Consider the following 20,329-nt stretch of genomic DNA (forward strand, 5'->3'; position numbering starts at 1 on the left):
CATCGCCTACTTCTGACAAGAAATTTTTTTCATCTTAAAAAATCTAAATAGCACAGCAAAGCGCGAGCATGGTTCTATAAAAGGTGACACTGAGTTCTTGCTGGCTTACCAGCTGGTAGGAAAGACCCTGGTAAATTCCATTAAATCCAGCCCATCATTTTCGTAGCAGGATATGGCCTAATTGTCAGATCTTAAACCATTTTTAGTACCACGTTCTTGGTTTGCTGTGTTATTTTGTATTTTCTAAGTGAAAAATTTCCAAAGTTACCAGGAGTAGGCTGTTGTGTAGTTGTAGAAAGTACATCCAGTAACCAGGACTTCCATTTATGTAACACCTTTAACATTATAAAATGGTCCAAGGTGTAGAAACACTGCGCCGCAAAATTAGAGTGTAAACTGTATAATTAGATATCAGGGCAGGTGAACAAGAGCTCAGACAAACAGATATATTTTAAGAAGCATCTTAAATGAAGAGGAATAGGTAGAATTCCAAAGCACAGAACTGTTGAATCCCAAATTTCTTTATCCGTCAGTCTGGCCTCAATAAAAGTCGAGATGGATTTGCAGGTATAACATTAGTTATTTTATTCAGCTTGCAAGCTACCTAGTCCACAGGGATACAGATAACATGTTGCTCTCTGCAGCCCCGGGAACTAAGTGAATGTCCCAGACAAAGAGATCAGTACTGATACATTCAAATGGCATCAAGTTTCACATACTCGACACCCATAGGTCATCCTATGTCCCTCCTGACTTGTTTGATCTATTCTGATTGGCTCACTTCCAATCCCTTTCTCCGGCCCCTATCAATTCAGCATCACTCTCATAGACACACCTCTTCCTGCTTTTTTCCATGCGGTCTAAAATCCTTTGTCTCTACTTGCCAGAATCAAAGTGGCTTATTTCTACATTACATTAACTAATATCTCTAAAGTAACTATTTTATATCACATTCGTCAGAACCAGTGCCATACCTAGAACAGAGCAAGAACCTGACACTTTGGTGTCACTGCAATGTTAAGATTATCTCAATTGGATGAAATATGTTTGCTTCCTTTTATTATGTTTCAGGAGGAAATTCTTTATGACTGGATCAATCCAATTTACCTGGATGTTTCAACTCAAGTTCACATCCAGGATGAGTTTGAGGAGAAATCTGAGATACTTCTGAAGAACTTTTTCAAGGTGAAAGCTCAATTGTGGATTCGTTCAGCGGAAAGGCAACAGCCCTTTTTTTAAAAAAAAATGCTTGTGGAACATGAACAAGAAAATGGATATGATTCATTGACAACAGCCATGGGAAGGCCCGTGGAATTAATCAATGTCTTTACTCGAGTGTTGGTATGAGGTGTCCTCTTTTGTTCACTGCTGGTTTGTTTATTATGATTATCATATTCAGATGTAATACATGGTGGTGGATTCAGCTGTTGTGGGAGAGGAGTGGGCTGTTTTTTCTTTGGTTAAAGATTGCCACAGGAGTCAGATGTAATTAAAATAAGAGAAACGTAGACACTGAAAGCTAGTCTGGTACTTGGAACCCAACTATAAAGCCAGGTAGGCTGTGATGGACATGATACTTAAGGGAAGGGAGTACTGTCCCAGGATTATACAAGGTTTATTCTGTTTAGATTAAGCTAAAACCCAAGGTAGCTTGGGTTTATTTCTTTAATATCATTACATTAAGTTGCATGATTTAATGTTAGCAGTCAATTGCTTCACACAATCCACTTTCCTAAATTGTGCAAGAATGACTAGGAATTCAAAGCAAACTTTGCCTCACCTGTTTTAACTTGGTACACCTTCAGAAAGATTGAAGAAGTACAAATGCAAAAGACACAGTGAGTTTTATTCTTCGAAATCCTGCTACCATACAAATGGATATCGAATAGTGAGCCAACTCCCTGAAAAATAAGCTAATTAGACAACTTGTACGCGTGATTGACACCACTGCACCCGACAAGATACCCAACAGTATCAGGGACAGAAGGACTAGGAGCAGGATTAGGGAATTCAGCACCTCGAGCCTGCTCCACCATTCAATACAATCTTGGCTGATCTAATCTCAGCCTCAACTCCACTTTCCTGCCCATTCTCCATAACCCTTCAACCCATTACTCATTAAAAATCTATCTATGGCCACAAATTTACTCAATGTCCCAGCATCCACTGCACTCTGGGGTAATAAATTCCACAGATTCACAACCCTTTGAGAGAAGTAATTTCTCCTCATCTCTGTTTTAAATCTGCTACTCCTTATCCTAAAGCTATGATCTCTCATTCTAGATTGCCTAAAAGAGAAAGCATCCACTCTACTTCTACTTTGTCGATACATTTTATCATCTTATGTATCTGGATTAAATCTCTCATTCTTCTAAACTCAAGAAAGTATAGGCCTAAACTGCTCAATCTTCCTTCATAGGACAAACCCCATATATCTGGAATCAATCTAGTGAGCCTCCTCAGAACTGCCCCTAATTCAACTACATCCGTCCTGAAATAAAGGGACCAAAGCTGTATTACGGTCTCACCGAAACCTTGTACAGTTGCAGCAACACTTCTCTAATTTTGTATTCTATTCCTTTTGCTATAAATGCCAAAATTCCATATGCCGCCTTTATTTCCTGCTGTACCTGCATACTAGTTTTCTGAGATTCATGTATAAAGACACCCAGCTTCCACTGCAGCAAAGCACTCTACAGCTTCTCTACGTTTAGATAATAAGTTGCCTTTCCATCTTTCCAACCAAAATGTATAACCTCACACTTATCCACATTAAACTCCATCTGCCAAATTTTGACCCATTCACCTCACCTGTCTATATCAATTTGTAAATGTCTTATTTCCTTATTGCAACTTACTGTCCCTCCTACTTTAATGTAATCTGCAGATTTGGCTATAGTACCTTCTATCCCTGCATCCAAGTCATTAATATATATTGTAAATAGTTGCGGCCCGAGAGCCGAAAGCTACGGCATCCCACTAGTTACATCTTGCCAACCAGAATAAGAACCATTTTTCTCAACTCTCCGCCTTCTGTCGGTTAGCCAGTGTTCTATCCAATCTAATAAATTACCTCAAACCTTATGTGACCGTACCTTGTGAATTAATATTTTGTGCGGCACCTTCTGGAAGTCCAGATGTACTACATCTGCAGGACCCCCATTATCCACTTGGCTTGTTACATGTTCGAAGAACTCTAGAAAATTAGTCACACAATTTACCCTTCTTAAACCATGCTGAGTCTAATGGATCACGTTTTGACTTTCCAAATGTCCTGTTATTACTTCCTTAATAATAGATTCTGACAATTTCCCAACTGCAGATGTTAAACTAACTGGTCTATAGTTTCTTACTTTCTGCCTCCCTCCCTTTTTGACTAAGGGCATTTTTGACATTAGCGTTTTCCAATCCACCGGAACCTTTCCTGTATTCAGGAAATTTTAGAATATTATAACCAATGGATCCAGTATCTCTGCTGCCACGTCCGTTAAGATCCTAGGATGTGGCCCATCAGGCCCTGGGGACTTGTCGGCCTTCAATCCAATAGTTTGTTCAGTACTTTTTCTCTTTCGATTATTGTTCTAAGTTCCTCGCTTTCTATTACCTCTGCATTATCTGTTACTACCGGGATTATACTAGTGTCCTCCACCGTGAAAATGGAGGTAAAATATTGATTTAGCGTCTCCGCCATTTCTGTGTTCCCACCATGAACTCCCCGGTCTGATCCTCCAAGGGATCAACATTCACTTTATATACTCTCTTCCTTTTTATATACTTATAGAAGCTTTTGCCATCCATTTTTATATTTTGCCCTAGTTTTCTTTCATAATTTACTTTTGTTCTTTTCATAACATTTTAGCAACTCTTTGTTGATCTTTAAGTTTCCCAATCTTCCAACCTGCCACTGACCTTTGCAATATGGAGATGATGAGGAATTTCTTCAGCCAGCGGGTGATGAATCTGTGGAACTCTTTGCCACAGAAGTCTGTAGAGCCCATGTCGCTGAGTGTCTTTAAGACAGAGATAGATGGTTCTTGATTAATAAAGGGATCAGGGGTTATGGGCAGAAGGTAGGAGAGTGGGGATGAGAAACATAATTGCCATGATTGATTGGCTGAGCAGACTAGATGGGCTGAATGGCCAAATTCTGCTCCCATGTCTTCTGGTCTTGCAATTAGTAGCCCAGTGGTCCAATATCTGGAGCGGAGCCAGAGCAAATGGTAGACTGGCCCACATTGTTATACAGACCTTGAGTTTTATTACCTGTGGAGTTTCCCTTGGGCTGGCCCCACAGACAGATTGTGCCTTTGTGATCTCTTTTTACAATTGGCAGCTTGTTCCTCACAGTCAGAACTGACAACTTTAACTTTTACTTCTTTTACTAGCAAAGCTACACCACCTCCTTTTCCTCTCTGTAATCCTTCTGAAATACTGAGTACCCTTAGATATTCAATACCCAGACCTGATTTCCTTGTAGCCATGTCTCAGTAATCACTATCAAATCATACCCATTTGTCGCTATTTGCGCTGTTAACTCACTGATTATGTTCCAATGCTTCGTGCATTCAGACATAACATCTTTAAGTTTGTTCCATAATCCATGGAATCTCTAAAGTGCAGAAGGAGGCCATTCGGCCCATCGGGTTGGCATCGTTCTTTGAAAGACCACCCTACCTAGGCCCAATCCCCTGCCCTGTTCCTATAACCCCACCATAAGGGGCAATTTAACATGGCCAATCCACCAAATCTGCACATCTTTGGCCTGTGGGAGGAAACCGGAGCACCTGGAAGAAACCCACGCAGACACAGGGAGAATGTGGAAGCTCCACACAGACAGTCATCCAAGGTGGGTATCAAACCCAGGTTGGATTGGATTTGTTTATTGTCACGTGTACCGATGTACAGTGAAAATTATTTTTCTGCGAGCAGCTCAACAGATCATTAAGTACATGAGAAGAAAGGGGAAGAAAAGAAAATACATAATAGGGCAACACAACATATACAATGTAACTACATAAGCACTGGCATCGGATGAAGCATACAGGGTGTAGTGTTAATGAAGTCAGTCCATAAGAGGGTCATTTAGGAGTCTGGTGACAGTGGGGAAGAAGCTGTTTTTGAGTCTGTTCGTGCGTGTTCTCAGACTTCTGTATCTCCTGCCCGATGGAAGAAGTTGGAAGAGTGAGTAAGCTGGGTGGGAGGGATCTTTGATTATGCTGCCCGCTTTCTCCAGGCAGCGGGAGGTGTAGATGGAGTCAATGGATGGGAGCCAGGTTCGTGTGATCGACTGGGCGGTGTTCATGACTCTGAGGTTTCTTGCGGTCCTGGGCCGAGCAGTCGCCATACCAGGCTGTGATGCAGCCCGATAGGATGCTTTCTGTGGTGCATCTGTAAAAGTTGGTAAGGGTTAATGTGGACATGCCGAATTTCCTTAGTTTCCTGAGGAAGTATAGGCGCTGTTGTGCTTTCTTGGTGGTAGCGTCGACGTGGGTGGACCAGGACAGATTTTTGGAGATGTGCACCCCTAGGAATTTGAAACTGCTAACCATCTCCACCTCTGCCCCGTTGATGCTGACAGGGGTGTGTACAGTACTTTGCTTCCTGAAGTCAATTACCAGCTCTTTAGTTTTGCTGGAATTGAGGGAGAGATTGTTGTCGCTACACCACTCCACGAGATTCTCTATCTCCCTCCTGTATTCGGACTCATCGTTATTCGAGATTCGGCCCACTATGGTCGTATCATCAGCAAACTTGTAGATGGAGTTGGAACCAAGTTTTGCCATGCAGTCGTGTGTGTACAGGGAGTAGAGTAGGGGGCTAAGTACCCAGCCTTGCGGGGCGCCGGTGTTGAGGACTATTGTGGAGGAAGTGTTGTTGTTCATTCTTACTGATTGTGGTCTGTTGGTCAGAAAATCGAGGATCCAGTTGCAGAGTGGGGAGCCAAGTCCTAGGTTTTGGAGCTTTGATATGAGCTTGGCTGGGATTATGGTGTTGAAGGCGGAGCTGTAGTCAATAAATAGGAGTCTAATGTAGGAGTCCTTGTTTTCAAGATGCTCTAGGGTTGAGTGTAGGGCCAGGGAAATGGTGTCTGATGTGGATCGGTTGCAGCGATATGCAAATTGTAATGGATCAAGGTGTTCTGGGAGTGTGAAGGTGATGCGCTTCATGATCAACCTCTCAAAGCACTTCATTACGACTGGAGTCAGGGCCACTGGTTGGTAGTCATTGAGGCACGTTCCCTGACACTATGAGGCAGCAGTGCTAACCACTGTGCCACCAAATTTCCCTACTATTGTATGATTCCTTGGTGCAGTGTGTTCACACGTTCTGTCCCTTCCTGTTATTTTCTGGCAACAATCTGCCTCATCACTAATCAAGTCAATAACTAGTTCAAAGAACTGAAAACTTATTTACAATGTTATCTTTTTAAAAAGTGTAGCAAATAACTAAATATTTTGGTTATGACTTTGCCTGTTCTTCTAATTTGTTGAATCAGGTTATTTAGAACGAACTTGTGTTTACACAATGCCTTTCATTATTTAAGAAAGTCCCAAAGTGCTTTACAACCAGTACTTTTAAATTGTATTTGTTTTTATGTAATGAGACTTGGCAGTTAATTTGCACACAACAAGCTCACAGAAACAACAATGAGGTAATGACAAGATAATAGATGTTATAATGCTGGCCCGTGGGTAAATCTTAGCCAGGGTTCATACATAGAAACATATAAGTAGGGGAAAGCCATTTGGTCCTTCAAGCCTGCTCTGCCATACATTATGGTCATGGCTGATCATCAAGTTCAATACCCTGAACCCGCCTTCCCACCTTGATCCCTTTAGCCCCAAGAGCTATATAGAGCAGTCGTTAGCACTGTTGCTTCAAAGCGCCAAGGACCTGGGTTCGATTCCCGGCTTGGGTCACTGTCTTTGCGGAGTCTGCACGTTCTCTCCGTGTCTGCATGGGTTTCGTCCGGGTGCTCTGGTTTCCTCCCACAAGTTCCGAAAGACGTGCTTGTTGGGTGAATTGGGCATTCTCAATTCTCCCTCACTGTACCCAAACAGACCCCATAGTGTGGTGACGAGGGGATTTTCACAGTAACTTCATTGCAGTGTTAATGTAAGCCTACTTGTAACACTAATAAAGATTATTATTATAATTCCTTCTTGAAATTGCACAATGTTTTGGCATCAACTACTTTCTGTGGTAATGAATTCCACAGATTCACCACTCTCTGGGTAAAGAAATTTCTCCTCACCTCTGTCCTCAAAGGTTTACCCCTTATCCTCAAACTATGACCCCTAATTCTGGACTCCCTACCATTGGGAATATTTCTTTGAATCTATCCTGTCTAATCCTGTTAGAATTTTATAAGTTTCTGTGAGTTCCCTTCTCGCTCTTCTAAACTCCAATAAATATAAACCTTTACTGCACTCCCTCCATAGCAAGGACATCCTTCCTCAGATTAGGACACCAAAACGGCACACAATACTCCAGGTGTGGCCTCACCAATGCCCTATACAATTGCAGTAATATACAATTGGGGCTGGTTTAGCTCAAGTGGGCTAGACAGCTGGTTTGAGATGTAGAACAAGGCCAGCAGCGCGTATTCCCGTACCAGCTGAGAATTCTGAATTCTCCCTCTATACCCGAACAGGCGGCGGAATGTGGCGACGAGAGGCTTTTCATAGTAACTTCATTGCAGTGTTAATGTAAGCCTACTTGTGACAATAAAAAGATTATTATTGTTATAAAAGATCTCGATTCCAATACTCAAATCCTCTTGCTATGAAGGCCAACAAACCATTTGCCTTCTTTACTGCTTGCTGTACGTGCGCGCTTACATTCAGTGACTGATGCACAAGGACACCTAGGTCCTGCTGAGTACCCACCTCTCTAAATTTACACCCATTCAAGTAATAATTTGCCTTCCTATTTTTGCTACCGAAGCAGATAACCTCACATTTATCCACATTATACTGCATCTGCCATGAATATGCCCACTCACTCAGCCTGGCCAAATCCCGCTGAAGCATCTCTGCATCTTCCTCACAGCTCACCCTCCCACTCAACTTTGAATCATCTGAAAATTTGGAGATAATATATTTAGTTCCCTCGTCCAAATAATTAATAATAATGTGAACAGTTGGGGTCCTAGCACAGATACCTGTGGTACCCCATTAGTCACTACCTGCCAATCAGAGCAATACCCATTTATTCCAACTTTTGCTTCCTGTTTGATAACCAGCTTTCTATTCTTCTCAAGGCACTACCGGTAATCCCATTCGCTTTAACTTTACATAATAATCGGCCATGTGAGACATTGTTGAAAGCCTTCAGAAAGTCTAAATAAACCACATCCACCTGTACCAGTTACATCTTCAAAGATTTCTTGTAGATTTTTCAAGCATGATTTTCCTCTTGGTAATCCATGCTGACTTTGTCTGATTATACCACTACTTTCCAAATGCTGTGCTATGAAATCCTTGATAATAGAATCCAACAACATCCCTACTACCGACATTAGGCTCACTGGTCTATAGTTCCCTGTTTTCTCTCTACCTCCCTTTTTGAATAGTGGGGTTATATTCCCTACCCTTCAATTTGTAGGAACCATTCCAGAGTCCAAACAATTTTGGAGAATGACCACCAATGGATCTACTATTTATAGGGTCACTTCCTTAAGCACTCTGGGATGAAGATTATCAGGCCTTGGAGTTTTGACCGTCTTCAATCCCGTTTATTTCCCCCAAACCATTTTTTTACTAATACTAATTGCCTTCAGCTCCTCGCTGAAACTTGTGTTGCTCAGAACATCTGGTACATTATTCATGTCTTCCTTTGTGAAGGCAGAAGCAAAGTATGAATTTAGCTCCTCAACCATTTCTTTGTTCTCTGTTATGAATTCCCCAATTTCTGACTGGAAGGGGCCTACATTAGTTTTTTATCAACCTTTTTCTCTTTACATACCCATAGAAAGCTTTACAGTCAGGTTTTATGTTCGCCACTAGCTTACATTCAAATAGTATTTTCCCTTAATCCCTTGGTCCGAGTTTTCTGAATTTTAAACTGTTCCCAATCCTCAGGTCTATTGTTTTATCTTGCTAATTTGTATGCCTCTACTTTGAATCTAATACTATCTAATTTCCCTTGTAAGCCATGGTTTGACCACAGTTCCCTTTCTACTCTTGTGCCAAATACGAATAAACAACTTTTGGGGTTAACCTATTTGTTCCTTGAATGCCTGCCATTGCCTGTCCACTGTCCTTCCTTTCAGTAATTAAAAAAAAATTAATTTAGAGTACCCAATTCTTTTTTTCCAATTTAGGGGTATTTAGCGTGGCTAATCCACCTACAGGCTCTTTGGGTTGTAGGGGTGAGACCCACGCAGATACTGGGAGAATGTGCAAACACCACACGGATAGTGATTTGGGGCCGGGATCAAAGCCAGGTCCTCGGTGCCGTGAGGCAGCAGTGCGAGCCACTGCGTCACCGTGCCGCCCTCCTTTCAGTAATGTTTCCCAGTCCGTCGTAGCCAGTACCAAGAGAAGTGCTCTGCTGTTCTTGCATCCACCCAATTGCCTGGGAAGATGGGGCAGTAATTTTAATGCCTCATCTGAAAGACCGCACACTGCAAAGCTCTGTTGATGCTGTACTGGACTATCAGAGTAGATTGTGAGCTCAAGTCTTGAAACCTTCTGACTCAGGTGAGCATGCTAAGAGTGAGCCAATGCTGACACCAAATAATTCTGAGCACAAGCTTAAGTTGTGCAAAGTTTTTTTTTTTGTTGAGTATTGACAGAGGTGGGCATTCTTCAGTGAAGAGTTTAGCATGATCATTGGTCAACATTTGGTCCTGGGCTATGTAGAATAGGCTAGTTTTCATTTGTCATTTGTTTTCTGCTGGTGGAAACTTCTGAAAACCTTGTCTGAGGAATTTGTGTTGGCATCCTTCCATCTACAAATGTTGGACTCCCAGCAATTTATGTGGGGTGTCTTCATTTGGTGCACTTTGCTCATGGGCTGTGAAGCCCGAACCTTGAGAGGCAAGGGTCTGTCCCAAATGCTTCGCATCAAGCTGTTGACTGCGGTTTTCTTGATGCTTATGTCAGAGAGAACAGTTTAAGGTGAGGAAAGGCAGCCCATGAGTCTTGGCAGCTGAATTTCTGTGTGGGTGACGAGTGCAGCATTATCAGAGCAGACGAGTTTTCTGATCAGACACAATATGTTTTTGTCTTCGCTTTCAGTCTTGATAGATTATAGATTGTCATCTGATCTAGTGTGCAAGTAGATTCCTATATCTAGAGAGAAGACGAAGGTCAGGAGCATTTAGGAGAAGAGACCTAACAGAATTAGGACACCGGTCTGTTTCACCCCATTCTTCACTCTGTCTAAAACCATGCCTTGGCTGGCCACGCAACATGAGAAATAGGTACTGGTAAAACTCCAAACTTTATCAGTGGCTTCATTCTAAAATGTTAGAAAAGTTTGGTTGGATCTTCCGAAAAACATAATAACCTGTCTTGCACCTTGTGGTGCACACTCATGTTACATCAAACTTTTTAATGACTGGGCTGTTATGGCTTCTCATATACCAGCTTAGATCAGTCTTGTACAGCACATATCTCTGAGACATGAGCTGAACTGTATTAGAAGCATATCATTCTCTTTTGCATAGGGTAGCAAGGTAGCACAGCTACTTCACAGCTCCAGGGTCCCAGGTTCGATTCCTGGCTTGGGTCACTGTCTGTGCGGAGTCTGCACGTTCTCCCCATGTCTGCATGGGTTTCCTCTGGGTGCTCCGGTTTCCACCCACAATTCAAAGATGTGCAGGTTAGGTGGATTGGCCATGCTAAATTGCCCTTAGTGTCCAAAAAGGTTAGGTGGGGTTACTGGGTTACGGAGATAGGTTGGAAGAGTGGACTTAAATGGGGTGCTCTTTCCAAGTGCAGACTCGATGGGCCGAATGGCCTCCTTCTGCACTGTAAATTCTATGATCTACAAACTGGACAGGCACCAGAGTGTGACGTCTAGGGAATTTTCACAGTAAGTTCATTGCAGTGTTAATGTAAGCCTACTTGTGATAATAAAGACTATTACTATTATAAATGAAGACTGAGCATCTAGGCAAATGTTACATGGTAGCACAGTGGAGTCACCTATTTTACATCATGTGTACTGTACATGCAAGGGATCAAAAGATGTGCGTGAGCCATACAGCTATGCAATGTGTATTCAGTTGGTAGCAGCAAATATACGAGCCACGCACAATTAGCTGGTGTAAATTGTTTTTTCTCCCATACAAATAGAAATGCGTTTGCTCTGTCGGCATGCACATGCTGGAGTGTAACCTTAACACCTACATTTTCTTTCACTTGTGCAGAATGAAAAGTTTGAACTGGTTTGTGAGGCTTTACACAGCCCAGAGATTAAATGGAAGAGAAGAGGGCCTGCCAACAAGAGGTAGGTGGACCCCAGAACTCTTAGAAGTTTGAACCTATAGATATTAGAGCTATATAGTTAACCAGTAGTATGCATTGTGAAGCAGCACCTGCAGAGGAGATGCGGCAGGGAATTTCAGTAACCACACATTATGCTTAAAAAAATCCAGGAAATCTGGAACAATAAACGATGCCAATGTCAGAATACTTCCTTGTTTTAAGGAAACAAACCTATTATTTGCACTACAATATATAAATACAAAAATATTGAATTATTTTTTCAATTTTTCTATCAAACATTTTTTCTTCCACATGCGAAGGAGATGGCAATGCTGGCCCTGCCAGCAGGTTTCTAAAGTTGGGCCTGCCTCTGAGTCTCTTTCTCTTTTTTGATTCCCAAAACAATATGGATGATGGAGCTCTGTGCAGTTGAGCATCTTTATTTTTGGTCAGTGGCAACATGTGCTGTTGCTACAGCACACTGCTCCTCTCCAGAAACATTTTGTTCCTTTAACATACCCTGTGGGAAGCAAGCTCAAGCCTCTACTTAAAGCAGTTGGGTTATGATGGGGAAAGTTTATATCTATACTTCAAATCCTATCACTTTGTGACATGTGGCTGCATCAGATCATGTTTGAGAGTCCTTTGGGCCTTTCCATTTGACCTGTGATAGTCACGTGGTATTGTAGGTTATGCGATTAACAGGGTCCAATCACATTTACACCCATGAACCCACTTTTGATCTTACACCAGCATCCCTGCTCCACCCTAAATCTTCCGGCCGCCTTCCCCTCCAACCTGATTCTGCCTTCCTCCATACTATAATTTGCCATGCTCCTGGTCTGACTGGTGCCTTATACCCTGATTATCCTGATTATACTTCAATTGGAGGGCCAGCCTCTGCCTGCATCCTCGGCCACAGTTTACTTTACATATCCTGCTCATGTTGAGTCATATAACTGGTTCTTTTAGTACTGAGATATGTGAGAAACCCAGTTGATGTTGAAGTATGTAGCAGATTTCAGAGATATGAAGTTCCCACTGTACCACTGAAATTCATGACAATCCTTGTTAGTATTGAGGCACCAGTATCTGATCCATTAATTTTTTTGTTATGTGATTGGTACTGTAATATTACTTCTTTGTTTTATAGGAGCTATGATCAAGCAGAGGAAGATGGCCTCCCTGACATTCTTGCCAAGTGTATGGAACTATTTTGTTCTGAGGCCTTGTTCCTACTTCTATCTAATTTTACTGGCTTAAAACTCCATTTCCTCGCATCCTCAGATAATAATGATGAGGATGAGCAGGAGGATGAATTGGAGGAGTCCGATGGCCATGAGCATGCATGTTCTAGCACTGAAAAAGGAAACAAATCTGATTTAACAGAAGATGATCAGAGAAAAGAGGGAGATAAAATTGGACCAAACAAAGTTGAGATGCCAGGAGAGAGTCCCAAAAGTAAGCTTTTAACCATTTAAAATTCTCCGGTGACTGTTGTTATTAGGAGTTCAGAACTGATATTTGAATTACTTTGGAAATTAAACCAGTAAAATAATCATATTAATTGTTACAGACAGTAGGGTAATTAATTTAAGCAGTCGTGATTTCTCATATAAATACCTGTTTGGAAACCAAAAGGTTGTATTTTTGAGAGAATTCTCCCTCTGTGTACCCGAACAGGTGCTGGAATGTGGCGACAATGGGATTTTCACAGTAACTTCATTGCAGTGTTAATGTAAGCCTACTTGTGACAATAATAAAGATTATATTATATTATGGTCTTTAAGGCAAAGGCACAGAAGTTCCAACGTCCCAGTAGCTCTCCGTGTAAATGTGGGCAGGCAATTTTAGATCTGTACAGAGCTCTTTCTGCTGCAACTTGTTACGATGGTAAACGGTAGACCAAAATAAGTTGCTTGCCTGGGGTCCTGCTTCTCTTCTGAGGGGAAATAATTATTCGAGATAAAATTCAAAAACTCTATAACTAAAGGAGTTAAGACAGCTCAAGTTTTGGTCATGTGACATGGTGGATTCAGGTTGAGTTATTTAGCTATTGAAGCCCCTGGTTGAAACTCATAATGCTTTGGAGCAGGCAATGTTGGCACCATCCACACAACATTGGAGATTAAAAGTCACAAACAGCTACTTTTGTCCATAGCTGGCTGGGGCAGACATCTCGTCTGCCAATCCATTGTGTTGGCTTGGTTGGAATTTTTTTATGATGCAAGGAGTGTTACATTCCAGGGTGTGTTAGGTATAAGCCTTTGCTTGCTTTTAAACTGCGCAGAAACATCCAGAAGCCAGCAGGCGATCAGCTGGAGCAATTATGTCAGCCCAGCAATTGTCCATTTTCAGAAACACAAAAAGTATCATTTTATAAAATAGCCAGGCTGACAGATACCTGTCCTGTGGTGGGGACGTAATTATCCACTTAGATGCCTGCATGCACTGTATTGAGTACTTTGAGTTTCCATTACGTTAGATAAGCTGTTTGAGTAACCTAAACAAATAATGGCTTGTCTCGGTGTTTTACTGAGCCATTAACATTAGTCCTGATTGGGTGATATTTGCGAAGTTGGTGAGACTGTTGTGAACATTGAGGAAAACTGAGCTAAAATTGAACAAAGCCACTGAGATTGTGCACCACTGGGTTTGGTCTCAATTTGTAGCCAGGGTAGTTGATGCAGTCAGAAGTAGGCAGATGCTGGCAATAACCGAACAAGGTAACATCTCTCTTGACGTTGAGCTGCTGGAAATGTCTCTCTGACTTGCTGCGACAAGCACAGTAGCATCTTGAGAGTTGGCCCTGGTGGTAAGTAGTTATGTGTTGTTGGTATAATTTATAAACAATGCCCATATTTCCACTTAGGGGGTTGCATGCAGGGGGTTTCATGCAGATGAGGAATGAGTCAAGAAACCCAGAGATTCCCCAAAGATCAGGAATGTGTTGCTGTAGGACATTTATGTATGTGTGAGTACCACTGAGCCCAAGTCATCTGCATGTCAATTGGTAAATGTCCCAGGGAAGCTAAATAAAAAAGGAGACAAGATAATATAATTAAAAATAGCAGGTCAAGTCAATGTTTGGTTCTCAAACTCAAAAGCAATAGGTTAAAGACTATGAATATACTTCCATTATGTTTGTTCATCTCAGATCCTAGTGTTCCTGTCTGCCGAGGTGAGTTGCGACACTGGAAAAATGGACACTATACACTTATTCATGATACCAATGTGGAAAATTCTGAGTTTGCTCTGGATCTGCTGTTGTACTGTGGATGTGAAGGTAGGAGTTGTTGGCTTTTTTCTGACAGAAGTGAATTCTTAACCCACTTGTGGAGTTGTAAAGAAAGCTATTTTTAATGTGAGCAGTGGATTAAAATTGGCAAAAGTGGAGAAAAATTGAATTAAAGAGTAATTGATAATCCATTCCACTTCACTTGAGGTATTGCTGATACATATGGATTTTATTATATTTCAGTGGACCCATTCTGCAGATTTATATTTTATTTTGGTTTAACCTGCTTATTTATTTGCCTTAGATTTAGTGTGACTGGTTGTTATTATTTGCAAAATTTGCATCCTTATGAATCAGATATGTCTGTACAATTTCAATATGTGAATGAATATAGTGAATCTCAGGCTGAACCAAAAACCCTCATCAATGTACTCCATATAAATCATGCCACATGAGCTTCTTGATTACTGGGTTGGAGAATGTAGCAAATTGTGACTCAGGCTTTAAAACATTACAATTAAGAAGAAAGTGAACAGTACTCAGTCTCGCAATATAATTAATGGAAGTGTAATCTTAGAAAAATCATAGGATTTGCACAGTGCAGAAGGAGGTCATTCGGCCTATCAAGTCTGTAACTCCACCTAACCTGCACATCTTTGAATTGTGGGAGGAAACCAATATTGACAAAGGGAGAACGTGCAAACTCCACACAGTCAGGCCGGAGGCAAAATGGAAATCTTCTCAATGTTTTCAATGTCAAAGCAACAAACATGGCACCAATTTAGAACTGACTTCAGGAACGTCTTCTTACAAAGTGATCAATGTATCTCACAGAGAAGTGGAATTGAAAACTCTGGAATCTTTAAGAAAGCATTGAATGCTGAACTGGGAGGAATGTAACATCACGGGTTCGATGAATTAAGATGGGTCAAGTGGCCTTCATCACCTGCATGATTTCTGTAATTGGTGGAAGTACAACTCATTAGGAAAGAGCATCAAAAGCCAAATACTGCAGATGCTGACGATCTGAAACCGAAAAAGAAAATGCAGAAATATTCAGCAAGTCAGTTACATCTGTGGGGAGAACTGACGTTAATGTTTCAGTTCAAAGGCCTATCACCTGAACTGGAAAGCATTGGAAATATAATGGGTTTTACATGAGTGAAAGAGGAGAAGGTAGAAAAAGAGCAAAAGGGAAAGTCTGTGATAAGACTGGGAGATGGAAGAGATTAGATAACAAAAGCGTTGGTAGCGCAAGGCTACTTGGCCAAAGCAAGCAGGCCTGGTGGGAGGTGGCTGACCACTTGAGGAACCACGGTGTGGTCAGAACGACCCAGTTGTAGAGGATGATAATGGGTTAAGTAAACAAAAGATGTGGGCAGCACTCTGACACAGTGGTTAGCACTGCTGCCTCGCGCGCCAAGGTCCCAGGTTCGATCCCAGCTCTGGGTCACTGTCCGTGTGGAGTTTGCACATTTCTTCCCATGTTTGTGTGGGTTTTGCCCCACAATCCAAAGATGTTCAGGGTAGGTGGATTGGCCAGACTAACTTGCCCTTAATCGAAAAAAATGAATTGGGTACTCTAAATTTATAAAGAATAAAGTAAACAAAAGATGTGTCTAGAGGAGGTATGGGTGGCAGAATGCTGAAAACAGCTGCTGTCTAAAAGCAAATGAAAAATTAGAGTAAAATCAAAACCTGCTAAATAAAAGGAACCACAATGGGTGTAGGAGATTACCATGGGGGTACATTTCTCCCCTGTTCAGGAGCAGTACATGTCCTTAGGATGCTCTGCCAGATTGTCTGCTGCTGGTTGCCGACCTGGAGACCTGTCGCCTGGGTGTTGTGCTACACTCACCTGGCCAGAACAAAGAAGGACATTAAACCGATTGCGACACTGCACCCAGCTCTTCCTGATGACATCACAGCTTCTCGCATCCTCTGCCAGTTCCAGCAGGTGTGCTTAGTTTGGCTGAGTGGCCTTCTCCATATATCCTCAGGGAAGACGACTCCCTGCCTTTCATGCACCAACTCCTACACGATCTCTGGGGTGTCATTGCAAAACCTTGGGGTGACCTTGCCACAGATACCTGCTGACTTTTGCCTTTCATTGTGTTCTACAGTAATGGCTGCTTTTATGCCTTTAATTTGGGCCTCCATTTTGGATTCTGGCCCCTTCTGGCTTCCAGCACTAATCGGCCGCTATACCCATCCTCCAGTCAATTAGAACCAACATCAGGGAATGGTGGGACTCCAGACTGCTTCGATGTCAGAGTGCGTCTGGACTCAAAAACGTTTCCAATGTCAGGTTGCCAATGAAAAATCGTGACCAAAATATTTTTTCAACACCTCTAACCATTTTCTCACTCTCATGATAATTTTTCCTGATTCTGCCTCCAAGGAACTGTAGCCACCTAAAATGGCTGATTCCCTATTAATTTGGCCAAAACCTGATTTAAAATGGCTAACCGAAAAGGCTGATGGGAAAAGCAGCCAACAGGACACAAACGGACACCTGCAGACAGAATAGCGAATTTCGGCTCTGGGGAAGTCGGCCCAGATCAATACTCAAGACTATTGGCAGCACATCAACCCAGACATCTGCAGTTTAATCGGCTATCCCCGGGAACAATTGCAATATATTAGCAATTGAATGCCGGACCAGACCTGTCGGCGCCTGCAGTGGCCGAAACAAAGACAGGTGAACGACCACCCCCCGATCGAGGAATCGCCCCGTTATTGGACATATCGAACCCAGTGATGGGAACAAGTCCAATCACTTGGGATTCAGGGTCAAGGGCCGCCCCGAGAGGCGGGAAGCCCCTGGGCCCTATAAAGTGAGGGGCCAAGTTCAGATCTCTCTCTCTCTCTCTCTCTCCCTTCTTCACCTGCTCGAGACCTTCGCAAGAACATCGACTAGAAACAGTAAGTCTGACTCCAGCGATCGCTACCCGATAAAGACTCCTAGCCATTGACCCGTATCAGCCTTTTTGAATCCCGCGGGCCAGATCCGATTCGATAAGCCATTCGTTTCCCTGACCTGGTGGGCCCTTCCTAAAGTTAAGTATTGGCCAGTAGTGATAGGTTTCTAGCTAGATAGTAGGATTATTGTGTAAGCATTCATTGTTGTATATAATAAATGACCGTTGATTTCAATCTTACTAAGCGGTGTGCTGACTTATTAATCATAACTCGAGCTTGAACCACGTGGCGGTATCAGAAAGATACCTGGTGACTCGTGAGCAAAGGTGACATAATCAGAGGTAATAAAACTAAGGCTAAAAAGAGTAACAGAACCGACATTTACTTTCGTTACTCACCTTTTCGTATACTTTGTAAAAGTTCTTGCAGTGTGCATTTATATTCCTGGCAAGTTCACTCTCTTATTTTTTCATGTCATATCAATATTCCGGTTGGCGTTTCCTGTTTTCTAAAACAATACCAATCCTCATGCTTGTTATTTTTCTTTGCAATACTATAAGCTTTACCTTTTAACCTGATACCTTCCTTCACTTTCTTGTATGGCACGCGTGGATCTTTCTTGCTGTGTTTTTGTTTTTTAATGGAACATATTTTTGTTGAACATTTAGAATTGATCCTTTAAATGTTTCCCACTTTTATTTATCCTCATACCTTTTAATCTATTTACTCAATCAACCTCTTCCCCTGCATTTTTATGAATTTGATTTTGTTTAAATTTAAGATTTTTGTTTGGGGCTGGAGAATGGCACTTTCAAACTTAATCTGGAATTCAGTTTTATTGTGATCACTTTTTTCCCAGACTATCTTTTGCTATGGGATTACTGATTAAACATGCCTTATTGCATAATTCTAGGTTTAAAATAATTTTATCCCTACTTGGTTCTACAATATATTGTTCTGGGAAACTAAATTAAATTGACTGCCACCGCATTCAGTGGATGATTTACATTGATGTGCTGCACTTAGTAGTGGAGATCAAGGAGAAATGAATAATTCTCATGGGCCTGCCTTGCCTTCCTAGTGTCCTGTTTAATAATCATAGGATGCCATTGTTTGAAAACATTGTTGCAGGTTGAAGAGGAAAATAAGATACCAGAAAGGAAGCGGACTAGGAAAGTCAACGTTTATCTTTTCCTCTGTTTCAGACTGGAATGACGAATTTGGTGGCATTACTTCATATATCGCAAAGGGGGAAGATGAAGAGGTATGCTTATTAAAGTTCAGTGAAGAAAGAAATATAAAACTTGCATTTATATAGCACCTTTCATTATCTCAGGACACTCTTAACACAATTAATTACAATTCATCAAGTACTTTTTCAAGGTAGGCACCATTGTAATGTAGGAAATTCAGCAGCCAATTTGGGCACATAAACTCCTACAAACAGAAGTGATAATAGCCGGATATCAAATTTAGCCATTTTGGTTGAGAGATAAACATGGGCTAGTGCACCAGGGAAAAATTTGTCGATATTTTTCAGAATCATGCAATGCGAGCTTTTATGCCCACCTGAGAAGGTAGATGGACTCAGTGGAAAGAGAGCTCCTCTGATGATGCAGCAGTCCCTCAGCATTGCACACATGTGCCTGCCTGGGGTAACTCTGGTTTCAGGTGTGACTTGAAGTAGATTAAATGGTAAACGCAATGAGGATATTTGAAGTGTCAAATGATAAAGAAATCAGTCGTCAGCCAGGGCAGTAGGATCAAACAGCGTAAATTTATTTATTTTAAATATGTTTATTAAGAATTTTAAAACAATTTTCAACCATACAAACAACCCCCCCCCTCCGGGTAACACAAAAGAAAGAAAGCTCGCATAGCAAGACATGAACATGGCAATTCAATATGATACAGAACTTTGTACATTGGATTCCTCCCGTACATATCAGTTTTCCGGATCATTCATGTATTTTCTTGCTCGACTGCCCCCCCGAACCCCCACCACACCCCCCAGAAAGATATTTCCCCCCCCCCCCCCCCCCCCCCCCGGGTTGCTGCTGCTGCTGTCCGACCTTCACCTAACGCTCCGCGAGATAGTCTAGGAACGGTTGCCACCACCTGTAGAACCCCTGCGCAGACTCTCTCAAGGCAAACTTTATCCTCTCCAACTTGATAAACCCTGCCATATCATTTATCCAGGCTTCCACGCTGGGGGGGGGCTTTGCCTCTTTCCACATTAACAAGATCCGTCGCCGGGCTACTAGGGACACAAAGGCCAGAATACCGGCCTCTTTCGCCTCCTGCACTCCCGGCTCGTCCGCTACTCCAAATAATGCTAGCCCCCAACTTGGCTTGACCTGGACTTTCACCACCTTAGATATAGTTCTCGCAACTCCCCTCCAGAACCCATCCAGTGCCGGGCACGACCAAAACATATGGGCATGGTTCGCCGGGCTTCCTGAGCACCTCCCACATCTGTCCTCCACCCCAAAGAACCTACTCAGCCTCGCCCCCGTCATGTGCGCTCTGTGAACTACCTTAAACTGTATCAGGCTGAGCCTGGCACACGAGGAAGAGGAATTAACCCTACTTAGGGCATCAGCCCACAGCCCCTCCTCAATCTCCTCCCCCAGCTCCTCTTCCCATTTACCCTTCAGCTCCTCTACCAAAGCCTCCCCCTCTTCTTTCATCTCCTGGTATATCGCCGACACCTTGCCCTCCCCGACCCATA

The 20,329-nt window shown here is 42.3% G+C and overlaps 1 protein-coding gene across 2 annotated transcripts in view; it reads left to right on the forward strand.

Moving 5' to 3' along the window:
- The window catches only part of ogfod1 (2-oxoglutarate and iron-dependent oxygenase domain containing 1), a 62,082-nt gene that overhangs the window by 35,678 nt on the left and 6,075 nt on the right, over nt 1–20,329 (forward strand). Inside the window, exons 8-13 of one of the 2 annotated variants that reach the window (XM_072518544.1) lie at nt 1,072–1,185; nt 11,381–11,460; nt 12,592–12,641; nt 12,726–12,899; nt 14,596–14,724; nt 18,804–18,862. In XM_072518544.1, the coding sequence (XP_072374645.1) occupies nt 1,072–1,185; nt 11,381–11,460; nt 12,592–12,641; nt 12,726–12,899; nt 14,596–14,724; nt 18,804–18,862 (606 nt within the window). Of the gene's footprint in view, nt 1–1,071; nt 1,186–11,380; nt 11,461–12,591; nt 12,900–14,595; nt 14,725–18,803; nt 18,863–20,329 lie in introns of both variants that reach the window. The other variant, XM_072518543.1, reaches the window with a different exon arrangement.

This window comes from Scyliorhinus torazame, chromosome 10, assembly GCF_047496885.1.
Source record: "Scyliorhinus torazame isolate Kashiwa2021f chromosome 10, sScyTor2.1, whole genome shotgun sequence".
In the NCBI taxonomy this organism is placed as follows: Eukaryota; Metazoa; Chordata; class Chondrichthyes; order Carcharhiniformes; family Scyliorhinidae; genus Scyliorhinus; species Scyliorhinus torazame.